General features: G+C 39.1%; 1 protein-coding gene across 1 annotated transcript in view; it reads right to left on the bottom strand.

Moving 5' to 3' along the window:
• The window catches only part of RNF17 (ring finger protein 17), a 46,749-nt gene that overhangs the window by 23,366 nt on the left and 9,092 nt on the right, over positions 1–14,291 (bottom strand). Inside the window, exons 9-18 of the mRNA XM_042868407.1 lie at positions 13,531–13,702; positions 11,305–11,381; positions 10,573–10,647; positions 9,341–9,609; positions 6,623–6,700; positions 4,283–4,444; positions 2,942–3,131; positions 2,315–2,471; positions 939–1,129; positions 223–361 (exon numbers count right to left, since the gene is read on the bottom strand). Coding sequence (XP_042724341.1) covers positions 223–361; positions 939–1,129; positions 2,315–2,471; positions 2,942–3,131; positions 4,283–4,444; positions 6,623–6,700; positions 9,341–9,609; positions 10,573–10,647; positions 11,305–11,381; positions 13,531–13,702 — 1,510 coding nt within the window. The remainder of the gene's footprint in view (positions 1–222; positions 362–938; positions 1,130–2,314; positions 2,472–2,941; positions 3,132–4,282; positions 4,445–6,622; positions 6,701–9,340; positions 9,610–10,572; positions 10,648–11,304; positions 11,382–13,530; positions 13,703–14,291) is intronic.

Raw genomic sequence — 14,291 nt, 5'->3', positions numbered from 1 at the left:
CGTACCCACACACAAATTAATACAAGAGAAGAGAGAGAGAGAAAAGACGACCTTTGTGGAATTCTAGAAATTGCTGGTTCTAATCTAGGATTCTAGGAATTAATCTGTTAATTCCAGGAATTCTAAACTGATAACAGAAATTAACTAGATATCGTATCTCATTTGAAGCTCATAATTAGCTCAATATAAAAATATCTGTACAGACCTCATTTCTAAGCTTACCAATTGCAGATAAAAATCACTTGGACTATTAATATGACAAACTGTGACAGAGAACACTTCTCTTTCTTGTGGCATCTTAGGTGCACTACACTGCAACACCGTATTATTCTCTAAGTGGTTGGGAAGATGTGATTTAAACCTAAGGTGAAGAAGATGATTTTAAATAAGTTATGCGAAAACTAACTGAGAAGGAAGACTTTTAGACTCGTGTTGATTTCACTGCAAAGAAACAAATATGATCTCAAAAAAAACCTTGTTCCACAGTCACATGAATAGCTTGAACTCTCTTCAGTCTGTGCTACCAAGCCTAATGCTTTTCCTGCCACAAACGCAACATAGCAATGATGATGTATGGCAGCTGATTCCTAAGAATATTGTTATTTGGGAAGCAGCACTGTACATTTAAACCGTGCTAAAAAACACCACCATCCACTGAATTCCACACTGACAAAACCATTTAAAAAAATCTTCTTTCCCACACTTAGTGCAGAAGCCCTAAAAATCATCTCCCGCTACTATCACCACAGCTAGTTACATTCAAATATACACACTTCTCTGTCTGCAGTGGAATTTCCTGAAGATTTGCAGACTGCTGTACCCAAACACCAAACCAACTCCTGCTCTCTTAACCCTCCAAAACAACTTTCTTTGTAAACTTTGCAAGTATGCCATTTTCATCTATGACAGAAGAGCAAACACCCAAAGAGACCACATACCTTGCCACATCTAAAAAAACTAACGTATCCTTGAGAGACGTGGGCATGTCACTGCATATTTTATTACATGGAGGTTTTCTTAAGTCCACAAAGAGAACGCCATCCTCTTCTCTAAATACCGTCATTAAAACAGCTTTATTATTTACCATTCCTAGAAATATTTTCTTTGCTTCTTCTCCCCAGCCTTCACTCTATGTTAAAAAGAACAAAGAGTTACTGAAGAGGTCTAAGACTGTCAAACAAAGCATAAAAAAAATAAGCAAGGAAGTAAGCACAGAAGCACACGAACAGAAGAGTGTTCAGTATTTCATATAAGCACTGATCTGATAGCACAAGACAGTATTTTATGAGGACTTCGAAAATATTTTTAACTGTAAAACTGAGTCAAATCTCGGGGATGCAATTTCTGCAATGCTTCTTTTAAATTCAAACCTCAAGATTTCATTCCCCCTGATTTTTTTTGATAGATAAACTTGAACAGTCGTATGCTGTTTCATCTCATGATTTGCATTCCTAGTCTCCTGGTTTGTCTGAAAGTTCGTTCTTTTCTTTTTCTATCTTCATACCAATGCACAACCCAATTTGGTCAGTCTGAACATTCCTTCTCTCCACAACACCCTTTTTGATATTTTATCTACCTTGGAGCAGCCCCTCTAAGTTTACTTCCCTTGGATCAAAGTAAAGCATTTCTCATTTGACACTTCACATCTCTCTTTTTTGGATCTTAGGATCCAAGCACATGCACAACCTCTTATCCAGACCTGTGAAAACTGTTCCTGATCTGTCCTACTTGAAAGCATTTCAGAAAATATGAGGTTAAAAAAGAAAAACAGACAACCAAGCAAAAAACCTTGAAGAAATGATAAACAACCCTGGGGTTATACCGTCACAAACGCACAACTGCATCACACGTAAATTGTGGCACAAAATTCGAAGTAACAAAAGGAAAACCTCTGAACAAATTATCTTAAAAATCCTGAGTCACGTCTCCCTGTTTGGATGATTTTTCCAAGTTATCACTCACACAGCTGTCAGCCAGCCATGAAATAAGTTCTATAATTTGTCTTTCAATTTGATAAGCCTAGAGCCAAAGAAAAGAGACTGAAGTCTGACATATATCCACAAATCCAGAGGCTTTCAAAGGCAGACTGCTGTATGTTTGCTTCCAAATAAACCAGTGTAACCAATCTTCAAATACATATATACATATAAATGCATACATATAAAAACACACACACTGTTAGGAGTTTTCTTTCTTAGGAGTTTACACTGGAATAAGATAATTATATACCTTTCACTGAAATTCTTTAATATGAATCTTAAAAAAAAAAAAAAAAAAAAATCATTATCCAGTAGTAGAAACAGCTTTTACTTACTGCATTTTTAGGAACAATATCTTTCAATGAACACAGTACTGCTAAGGGAGGAATGGCTGCAAGTTCAGCCTCAATACATTGATCAGGCTTCCTCATAAGCAAGCAAATGTCATCTGTTTGCATAGTTTGTAGAGCAGCGAGATCAGCAGGAGCATATCTAAAGCCAGTAGAAATAAAAATAGTTCCAACTTGAAAGAAATGCCAAGAAAACCCTCAAAAAACACCTCCCCCCCTTCAAAAAAACAACCCAAACAAAATTATAAACTTGAGAAAAAGGTCATTATTGTAGTAATTGGCATAACACCATAATACTGAGACTTCTGTAACATCTAACACTTGAATAAATGCATTTCTCCACTTTTAAGCATTAAGGACTTCCATCCCCGCAACAGATGTCCAAGTTACACATGTTGATATATGAACATTCGTACACTTGTCTACTTACACAACCTCCCATTTTTCTTCTGTGGGCAACAGCTACGTACAGAACACCAGTGTCACGTGCGTATCCCATCAGCAGCCTGTGCCAAGAGTACTGGCTGGCTGAAGATCTGTTTCTTCACAGAGATCCTCTTGAGTACCAACAGCCAAAGGACACTCACTGCAGATGAACAACCCCCACTTTACCTTGAGAAATTAAATACTTCAGAACTCCCAAAATCGATCAGAAATATTTCAATCGCTGCGATATCACAAACTCTGCATCTCATTGGACCACCCGTCTTCTGCTTGTTTTTAGCTTTTATGGGAATTAGTTTAGTGACAGTTCCACGGCACCACATTCCGGTTTCCTTCCTCTTTATAAAAGCTCTGACGCCTTTATGGAAACAAATAATAAAAAATGTAAATTAAGGATTTACAGCTATATTGCTCTTTAAGTATTACTACACATCTTCAAAATGTTCCACTGCTTTCTACCTTCAATACAAGAGGTGCTGTTAAAATGAAGACATAAAGATGTTAATAACCTTGCCTTGGTATCTGTCAGAAGTTCTCCCCACACTCATTTACATGGTGTCTGCACAGCTTACAGGTGGCTGGCTTGTATTCAGAAATCATTTCTGGCAAGCGTTCCGTATCTTCTACCGAAATGCCAGAACCAATTAAAGTCTAGTTCATTTGCAAATAATACAGTCAAAACTTATGTAAAACCCAACTGTTTTAAGAAAGTCCAAACCACTTCCTCATAACATCAAAAGGTTCCAAAATTTACATCTTCCTACAAGTTCCTATTTCTGCATAAAACCAAGAGTTTGAGTGTGCTATCTCCAAAATTCACGAAGAAAATCTCTCCAATAAAATTATTCATACTTTCCAAGGTAATTTTCAGTGAAACTCCCAACTCAGGATTATAACGTACTTGTCACTTCTCTGAACACCTTCTAGAAATACCAACATGTGAGGCAGAGAACAGCTGTAATGATTTAGCAATGTATTATTCTACTGTTCTTCATTTTTACTTCCACAATAGTTTCTCTTCTGTTAGTGAACTGTAAACAAAACCATCTATCCCCCAGAAAGGAAAACAGCTTGCATTAAGACAAAGCAGACTTACTGAAGTATTCAAAGAACTAATCTGGTCTAGTCATTAAAATCTGCATACTGAAAAAGACCTTAATAGTTAAAAAGTATCACCCAACGCTGGAAAGTTTCAGCAGTGGAAACCTGTCTGTCACAATTTTAGTTACTTTAAGCACTGAAATTATTGAAGAACTGAAGATGCATTTTTTTGTTCCATAATTTTCTTTTGTATGATTTAAATCCACCTTACAGAACAGTAAAGAATAACGCTGCCTTCCATTCCCCTCTTAATTGCAGATTTTTGAACATCCTACACTGGTTTCCTAGGCAAATTAATAAAAAACAGGAAGAAATAAGGAACAAATATTTCACTACAGATGACATTATGCAAGGTAGTATTTTAAGCTAATTCAGGCTTTACAAAAATGTTTGAAACATTTAATTTACCTGGTTCCAAAACATCCGAAGCCAAGAAATACGAACTTTTATTACAACAGAAATTATTCAGTTTCATCTCCAAAAAAGCACCTTCTCTCCTCTGTGAGTATCGCTGAATATAGAAGTGGCATGGATTTACAACGTGACTTACAAACACCAGTTCTGTTGAACCTGAGCAGGACAAAGAGCCCATAAAACACCGTTCAAGTGGCTCTAATAGATATTTACTACACACGTGACTAGGCTTACATTGCAATCATGACATCTTATAACCACACTTTTCAACCCAAAACAGTTTGCTCCTACTGGTTTCAAATGAGTTATGTACTTCCAGCCTGACTAAATCTGCTCTTTTGATCACTCAGATTTATCTCCCTTAAACCACTCCACAAAGCTAAATGCTGTCTCACTTCTTACAAAATGGCCTCTTGATCTTAAGTAGGTAATTCAGATCTTTTATCCCCTTTATTTAACAGAAGTCTAAGAGGCTTCTAGAAAGTAGATTAGAGAGCCTAATACACCTATCTGTAAGAGCAGGAATCGTAAGGACTTTCATACAGCTGTTGTGCCACTGTATGAAGATCAAAGAATATCCCAAAGAACATCCTGAGTTGGAAATGACCTACAAGGATCATTGAGTCAAACTTCTGGCTTTGCATTGATGAAACTGCGTGTCTGAAAGCACTGTCAAAAAGCTCCTTGAACTCTGGCAGTCATGGTTGTCCTACAACTATTTTAAAGATTCTCTTCTGTACAACACTACTTCTGACTCAGCATCCTGATCCTATGTGTTGCAGTTAACTCCTTTCGATTTGAGATCCAAAATACTGAGTTATCCTTTTAAAGCTAGGCACCAAAGGGAGTGGATAGGAATGACTGGTTTAGAAGCCCAGCATCTCAGTTCCTGCAAGGGTATTTTACAACACAGTACTTGCAAAGACTGGAGAGCGTCAGTACTACAAGCAGCTGCCATCTCTACTGCATCCAGTGTCACCTGTGCAATTGGCTCGGGTGCAGGTAACTGGCAAATCTGAAGAACCCAGTGAGCCACGACCAACCACAGCCAAAAGCGATATAAAGAATTCAACATTCAAAACCAGAGAAAGTACACTGAACTGTACTTTTGAAACTTAGGAAATGCAGCATCCAGAACAGACCCAGGATTATTCTTGGACATCTCCAATAGTGAAGAACAGTATGTAAGTTGAAGTCCAAATGAGTCAGAACATTTAACCTACAGGTACACTAACTCTTCCATATCACCCATGCTGGAAGACACCATCTCCTAACCATTCTGTCCAGTCTTCTTATAGAGCAGTCAGTGGATTTACAAGTTACTTGAGATTAAATGGATAGGTTAGGAGGGCTTTTACATGATTGTGAGGTTAAAATGCAGAAACAATGGTGCAGTTTCTTAGTATCTCTTCTTTGCTAATACTGTGACCAAGATCTGCTTCCTCCTCTATCAACTTTTTGTGTCAGTTTCCTTCTTCCTCAACACTGGGATCTCTACTCAACCTTTATCATTATTTCTTATACTCAATGATGCCTACAGAATTTGTGAATCAAGTAATCAAATAATCAGTCTGGTGCACGTTCACTCGTAATTCAGAATACTAAACATACATGGAAAAAAGCAACAGTTCAGAACTCAATAAATTACTGACTGCCCACAAGATGCACTGATACACTGAGTGTCTACCATGCGCTGAGAACACTGCCAGTGCTGAGCTTCCAAGAGTTGCTTGGGAGCTGGTGTATTACATCTTCCAATTAAGTACAAGGTTTAGGTCAGATACTAGGAGGAAGTTTTTCCACTCAGAGGGTGGTGTCACACTGGAACAGGTTGCCCAAGGAGGTTGTGGATGCCCCATCCCTGGAGCCAGTCAAGGCCAGGCTGGATGTGGCTCTGGGCAGCCTGGCGTGGTGGTTGGTGACCCTGCACATAGCAGGGGGTTGAAACTAGATGGTTATTATGATCCTTCTCAATCCAGGCCATTCTATGATCTTGAAAGATAATATAGTTTGGAAGTGAGACAATCAAAGAGCACCTTTGCAGAGTAAAAGAATGACATCAGCAAGATAAGCAATGCCCAAACTGGTTTAACTGGAAGTAATTCACGTGACCCACTGATCTTACATGTGAGCAAATACATGTCAACAGGCCAAAATCAGAATCTGTTTCTTAGTACATTCCCGATCTCAACTAGAATGCTGATGTGTATGTCTAATTCTGTAAGCAATTCCACAGCTCTGCCTCGCTGCTTAGAGGGTGCTTTTTTTTTTTTTTTTTAAAAGCATCTATCTGTTCACCTGACAGGAAAAAAAGCCAAAACAAAACCAACTGACCAGCTCTGTGCTCAGAGTATGCTTGCTTCTTGAGAAGTTTCTTCCTCTGTTTGTCATGATGATTTCCTGTGGGAAATTCTGTTTCATTGTTTTAGGAAAAAAAAAGTTTAATGTTAGTTTTTATACACACAGAGTAAATCAGCCAACAAAATAAAGAGAAGTGATGTATATGACAGTAATAAGCTACAAAACCATCAAAATTTCCTAACAGTTGTATCCATGCTACTACACTGCATCTGCTTGTTCCATCAGAAATTGCGTTTTCTGCCTTTGCAGCATGCTAATGATACACACTTACTCTACAAAAGTCTCAAAAAAAAAAAAAAAAAAGCCTCATTGATCTATCCCAAAGCAGGCATTCTTTCAACTAACTACAGTTAGTCCATTTTGAGTTTCAAGAAAGGCATACAGTGTTTGTACAGATGTGCATGGAGCTCCAAGGACACTTGTATCCATGACTACAAGCAGATGTTAAGGCCACGAATGTCACCTAACATCTTCTGTTCTCTCATCAGTCTCTGCTGTTGGCTTTTCAACAGTTTCTTAATGTTTTACAGCTTTTGGCTATTTACTTTGCCTTTAAGTACATACACTCTGTATTCCAGACTTCCATACATCACTGGAGATTTCCTTGAAGGCTGCAAGAAGGATTTCCTGTCATACCTAAATTGCCTGCAGAAGTGACCTTAAGATTCAGCTCTGGGAGAAGCTTGTCATTTCTGTGGGCAACGTGACAGAAGAAGTGCCCCTGGAGTGCACACTTTTGGAAGGCACTCTGAAGCATGAACGACTGCATTTATCTGCAGTACAGCACTCAGCGGCTGATGCAGAAGTTTTCATCTACCACATCATGAACCCTTGCAAGGATATCATGTGAGTGACAACAGGCAGCTAAAATCTTCAGTGCTCAGTGACAGGAATAGCTAGTTTCTGGTAACCTCCATTTACCTGTAGTTCAATGCAAGGCGAATGGAAAAAAGTGTATTCTCTGAATTCTACTGTTTCAGAGAGAGCACAGAAGCTGCCAACATAGGCAGTAATCCCTCTGCTCTCAGGAAACAGACATACTGGAAGCTGAAGAAACTAATACTCCCTTATGAACTTAGGGGGAAACAAGATCTCTGAACAGAAACCTAAGGGTGTATCATCATCATCAGACTTCTCTATCACATTCTTTTAGCTCTGAACAGAGATTAAGAATACACACATTTAGGCCCTGTAGAAAGGCTAAATTATTCACTGATGGAGCACACATGCAAGACCTTTGACAGGTATCAACATCTGTAAAGCACAAATGCCTCAATTTACAACTGAGTGCCAAAGGGCAATGAAAAAGACTACTATCAATCAGTACTGTTCAGAAAAGCTTGAGGAAAGAAAAGCTTTTGGAAAGGACGAGACCCAACCCCAAATATAAACTTACCTGTTTAGCTTGATTGGCTTCTAGAAATAAATCCTCTCCTGCTCTAAGAATTTTCCTTTAAGTCAGTGAGTCATGCAATACCCTTATTACAAGATGGCAAGCAATCTCATCTACCATTATTGCTCTTTTCCTGTTCATAAAAAGGCCTCTGGCAGCCACAGGCTATGATTCATTACAAACACTAATCAAATCTCCTGAAGATTTGATGTCACAATAACCATTTTCCAATTTGAGTACAGGTAACATCTTCTGCCTGACTGAAACACACTGGATTCAATAGTATCAAATGATAATCTATTTTTCCATAAGCATTCCCTGAGATCATTTGTAACCCTAATCCTAACTTTTTCTTAACAGCCTCTTGTCACTAAATCAGTACTAACATGGCTGTTACTGAAGGCAACAGATCAGTATCATTCAAAGTTCACAGAATTTCAGTCCCTTCCCACTTCAACATCAAACTATTCAAAAATACTCCCTGGGCATTCCACAAATTCTGTAGCCACTCCATTAATCTCAAATGACAGTCACTCCTGATTATCAAACTGCTCCACCCACCTCAGTAATATCAGTGGCTTATACTGCCTGAGAATATTCATCTTCCTTGTGACTTCTGATATATATTTTTAAATCCAAATGAGAACTGCTCTTCTCATTATCGTCAGCCGTGCTAGTTATTGCTCACCCCTGTAGTATTTTTATTCCTGTTATCTAAGTGGAATTTTTCATGTTCCGAGTTGTTTTTAGTACCTTCTGCTCTACTACTGTGCACCTCCAGGACTCCAGCTTGGTAGGCTCTGCTGGACTCACTCAAGTATGCCAGAGACTTGCAGGGTCCAAAACTGTGTGCTGCACTCCATATTCAGTCTCAAAAGTGCGCATCGGAGGCAGGGTCACTTCCCAGGCATTTTGTAAATAACAGAGTCCAGAAAAAACCTTACAAACTGAAGAACTTAACTGTACTTGCCAGTTATGACAATGCCTTAGATTCAGAAGCCCAGAGAACTGCCACAAATGCACCCTCCAAGAACCAGCGACAGAAAGTCTGAGAGGGCCTAAATGACTGAGGAAGGCAAGAAACCATTCAGGGGGAGGTCAATCGTGACTCCTGCTCAGGAGAACTGGGAGTTTTCGCTTAGCTAAGCTAAAGAAGGACACCAAAAAAAGGTACTGAGTATTTCAAAGACAATGAAATACAAGTATCATAAAGACTTTGCTCTGAGCTAGCAACAAGCACAATTAATAAAAACGCTTGACATCTGAAAACTAAAAGCATCAGGTATTAAAAAGCTTACTTTCTAGATTATCTTCATATATTTCTTCTATTATTACGTCAGGACTGGATGGAGACTTGGATACAGCATGAATATTCTGATGAGGTACCACAGGAAGTGATTCCTTAACCTTTTTCACTCCTTCACAAATACCAAGTTTATTAGCCAGAGCCTTTTCTTTACTTTCTCTTTTATGTACTGGAACCATATTTTCTACAGGTAACCGGTTATCTGAGCGTGGCATTTTTTCTCTGTCATCAAAGGCAAGAGCACGCTGTCCATTACCTTCACTGCATTTGGGAAAATGAGATAAATTAATCCAGTCTGTTTGCAGAGAAATACAGGAGTCAAAGTGCAGGTTTTATTAAGACAACATCCCCTAAAAACTCTACTCTAAAAGCACTTAAATGCTGGCTGAAATAAACTGTATTATATAGTGCTTGAATATCAAGACAGCAGAACAGCAACACAGTTTCTGAAACCTAAATAAGATTGGCACCTATTAGGTACATATTCTTGGGCCCAGCTGAGTACACACAACGTGAAGTATTTGGAAAACACTGGCAGCACGACAGACAGTTCACGTTCAAGTCAAAAGCCCTGCCAGATGTCCTACTACTGGCAGTTACAGCATGTAGTAACACTTTTTAATATAACCAGAGCTAACTGGAGGAGCCCTCACAACAAGTCCATTTCATTTTCTCAAGTTTTTGTCTAAGGCTGCAGGAAAAAATAAATCCAAGAGACAAATAACATAAAAGGAATTGTAATCTTGCAAGCATTTTTCTTCTTATTCATCTTAGGTCACTTATTTGTGTCTGTGACAACCCAAATTTTAGATTACAAAGCAAAAACATTACAAATTTTAGTATTTGCCACTGATTTGAGAGATGTATTTACAGTAATGTGAGCCAATTTCAATATGCTGAAATGATAAACATTTCTATTGTTATCAGTAAACACCACATCTGAAAAGCACACAGCATAAAAAAAAATACTGAAAGCTTAATTGCTTTAGGGAGATAATAGCTGTACTTCTTTTTTTCCACACAACAGAAGCATCGAAACTGAGATGCTAAGTGGACTAATGAAGCGTTGACTAAAACATAAATAACTCAGATTTCAGTTTGGTTCATTATATATTTACAAAGCATTAGCTTTTTTCCATTTACTCTCTCTATAACCACAGAAAGATTAAATGACTGTACTTATTAAATTATTATACCTATTGCTCTTCATTAAGAAATACTTACTATACTGAGGTTTCCCATTCAATCTTCCCCATATTTTTTAAGAACGAAATAATCTCATCCGTGCTCAGGAACAACCTCGAGAGAAAAACCATCCCAGCCATCACCACAAATGTCTGAATCACTAGCAGTTTAATACACGTGATGCGTTTTGGCACAAAATTGTCATGGACAGGCAAAAGGAGAGACTTTACCCCAGGGTCATTCTTTCACTCCTGTGAACTTTGAGCTCATTTGTTTTCACACGCATAACAGCAATTCTCCTGCCCTCCCTTGCTTTTTATTTCTCATGCACAGGGCACTCCAATTTCCTTGCTCAGTTTTTGCATCTACTTCATGCATCACCACGGATTTCTTCTCAGACACCAAGAAGCACTCATCTTTGCAGCAGTTTAGGATGGATATCAAGTATAATAATTCAACATTTGCCCCTCACACTTCTAGTTGCAAGGGAAGGGGACGAAGTTTAGAAGCGGCAGATTTCTGTTAAGGGTATTTTCAATACATACGTATTTCTCTACACATCAGTACATTTCACGTGCTTTCTCCTGATGCCTCAGATGAAGGCAACTGTGCCTTTCCAGCATTTGTGTATGTCTGAACTAGTATTTCTTAGAACCGTGCAAATGAATCAGCTTGGTTTCTGCTGCTTTACTATTAACAGAAAAGCTTTTACAATTGAAAGAACAGTGTGTCCATTTTGCTCTCAATATACCACCCACTTCAGTCCTTTACCTTGGAACTGTTTTTTCCTTCAAACTCTTCACTTTTGAGAGCTCAGTATCAATTGGAAACGTCAAATCACGAATAACCTGAAATTAGCAAGTGCAGTTTTGGTTGGTATTATACAAAAAAGCAAATCATGCAAGAACCTGTATTTACAGTTTGATAAAGTCAGAATGAAATGCCTTTAATTACCCTCAGTAAATTCGCAGATGACACCAAATTGGCTGGAAGTGTGGATCTGCCTGGGGGTAGCGAGGCCCTACAGAGGGATCTGGACAGGCTGGAGAGCTGGGCTGGAGCCAATGGGATGAGTTTCAACAAGGCCAAATGCCGGGTCCTGCACTTCGGCCACAACAACCCCAGGCGACGCTACAGGCTTGGGGCGGTGTGGCTGGAGGACTGCGTAGAGGAAATGGACCTGGGGGTATTGATTGATGCTCAGCTGAACATGAGCCGACAGTGTGCCCAGCTGGCCAAGAAGGCCAATGGCATCCTGGCTTGCATCAGAAACAGTGTTGCAAGCAGGAGCAGAGAGGTGATTGTTCCCCTGTATTCAGCACTGGTGAGGCCGCACCTCGAGTACTGTGTCCAGTTTTGGGCCCCTCACTGCAAGAAAGATATTGAGGCCCTGGAACGTGTTCAAAGAAGGGCAACAAAGCTGGTGAGGGGTCTGGAACACAGGCCATATGAGGAGAGGCTGAAGGAGCTGGGAATGTTCAGCCTGGAGAAGAGGAGGCTCAGGGGAGACCTTATTGCTCTCTATAACTTCCTGAAGGGAGGTTGTAGTGAGCTGGGGGTCGGCCTCTTCTCTCGTGTCATTAGTGATAGGACCAGGGGGAATGGCTTCAAGCTACGGCAGGGGAGATTCAGGCTGAACATGAGGAAGTATTACTTTTCAGAAAGGGTGGTCAGGCACTGGAATGGACTGCCCAGGGAGGTGGTGGAATCACCGACCCTGGGGGTGTTCAAGGAAAGACTGGATGTTGTGTTGAGGGACATGGTTTAGTAGGAGCTATTGGGAATAGGTGAATGGTTGGACTGGGTGATCTTTTAGGTCTTTTCCAACCTTAGTGATTCTATGATTCTATAATTCTACAAAAAAAAAAAAAAAACACCCAGAAACATACTCATTAGAAGGCAGTAGCCAGCTCTTAGGTAGGTCTTCCTGGATTACTAACACTCAGTCGGGGATTTTGTAATCACAGCATGTAACTGGAAGCAAGAGTTGGATTATTCTTTTGCACTGACAGCAACTTGGAAGGCAATACTAAACAAAAAGGTGGGCCTACGGGAGGAGAACTGTGGGTGCCAGGTCCCATAGTTTAGGTTGAACAAAGTTAAGAACAAATGCCAAAAAAAGGTGCAAGGGATAAGATTTCCTTCTTGGGTCAGATGTGGGACACCAAGCTTCTGCGCATGGGAAGTGGCATTGGATGCAAAAAATATGACAGTCTAAAAATCAAACTGCATGGAAAAATATCTAATGAATAACAAATAACGACTCCACGATTTTGCTTAACACAAGGATTAAAAAGCTCCAAATGCAATAATAAGGTGATCAATTTAGAATAACAGAGGAAGTTCTTCAATATCCATTCCATTTTAAGAATTAAAACATGGAACAAAGTGTCACTACATATGCAAACATACACATAATATACACATGAAGGCCCATGCACTACAGAAATCAACCTTTCAACACCCAAATTCACAGATAATCCCTCCACACATCTTTCCCTCTCTGTTGGCAAAGAGAGGTGACCTCACTGTATGGAGCTTTGGTCTGATACAGTACTGCAGGTACCATGCATTTCCGTAACTAACAGTTCTAATGTAGAGGAATTGTGGAAGTGAAGGCCTAGCATCAGGAGGATCTGCAGAGCATACTGAATTTTGGCATATTTCAGTGAGGAGGCTGGAGATCTCCAGATAGGACAAGGATTAAGATGAGTGTGAAGTCATGACAACGCTGCCCTTTCACTGAAAAGCTCTTAGTTTCCTCTCATTCTCCTCCAGCAGCCATTAAAGGAAGCACTGTAAAGCACAGATCATCTTTTTTGTTTCATGTCAATAGCAAGATTCAAATTCATGGCCAAGATCGACCTTGAACTGGCAGGGTGCATGCAGAGATGTACAGAACACATTACTGCAAAAACCTCATTAAGTTAACAAAACAAAAAACAGATGATGAAAACTTTCACGTTCAGATTTGTATTGTTACCACATTTTCCCTACCTGAGACAGGTCACAATATGTTCTTACAGAAGGTGTAATTTTTAGTTCCTTTGCGATCCTAATGGCACCAATCAAGCATTTTTTCTTCTCTTCTATGTATCGCTTAGCCGTTGCAATACCAGCACTGTAGTTGTCCATGCTCTTCACTAATTCTGCATGCAGTTTCCTTTTCCTGTATTAAAAACATTACTTCCAGAAATTTATTAAGCACTTATCACATCAGATTCAAACTCTTGACTATGAAATACAATTACTGGTTATACTACCTGGATGCAACTCACAAACACTGTTTTCTTCACACAACAGCGTAGAAACCCAATACAGAAGTCATAGAAAGCAAAGAACTTCAAGAGAATTTATAAAGAAAAGCTGTTTCCTTTGGATAAATCATTTTTTTCTTTCTGTATTTAAAATCACAATGCCACTCAAGCCTACAGAATATTCCATAACATCCAGTAGATAACTAAACTGCTGGATTTTACAACTCAGAGTTTTAAGATCTGCCTTTTAGATGTTTTACTAAGCTTTTGTACAAAGGCACACAGCACTTTAAGTATCTATATATAAATCTGAAATACAAATATTCCTAAAGATGAGGGAATAAGAATCCTTGGGTTTGTCCTTGTCAACATTTGTAGAAAGCAGTTTCTTTTATTTTTTTTTAAGCTTTCCCTGCTGTTAAAATGATCATTAATACCAGAGATTTTTTTATTTTTTTTTTTCTTTTTCTGAAAAACAGAGGCTGCATGTGCTGGTGTTTT

This window comes from Lagopus leucura, unplaced genomic scaffold, assembly GCF_019238085.1.
Source record: "Lagopus leucura isolate 7727_CA_CO unplaced genomic scaffold, USGS_WTPT01 Super-Scaffold_100001, whole genome shotgun sequence".
NCBI lineage: Eukaryota > Metazoa > Chordata > Aves > Galliformes > Phasianidae > Lagopus > Lagopus leucura.
The sequence above is the reverse complement of the archived record's forward strand: the minus strand, read 5'-3'. Positions and strand labels throughout refer to the sequence as shown.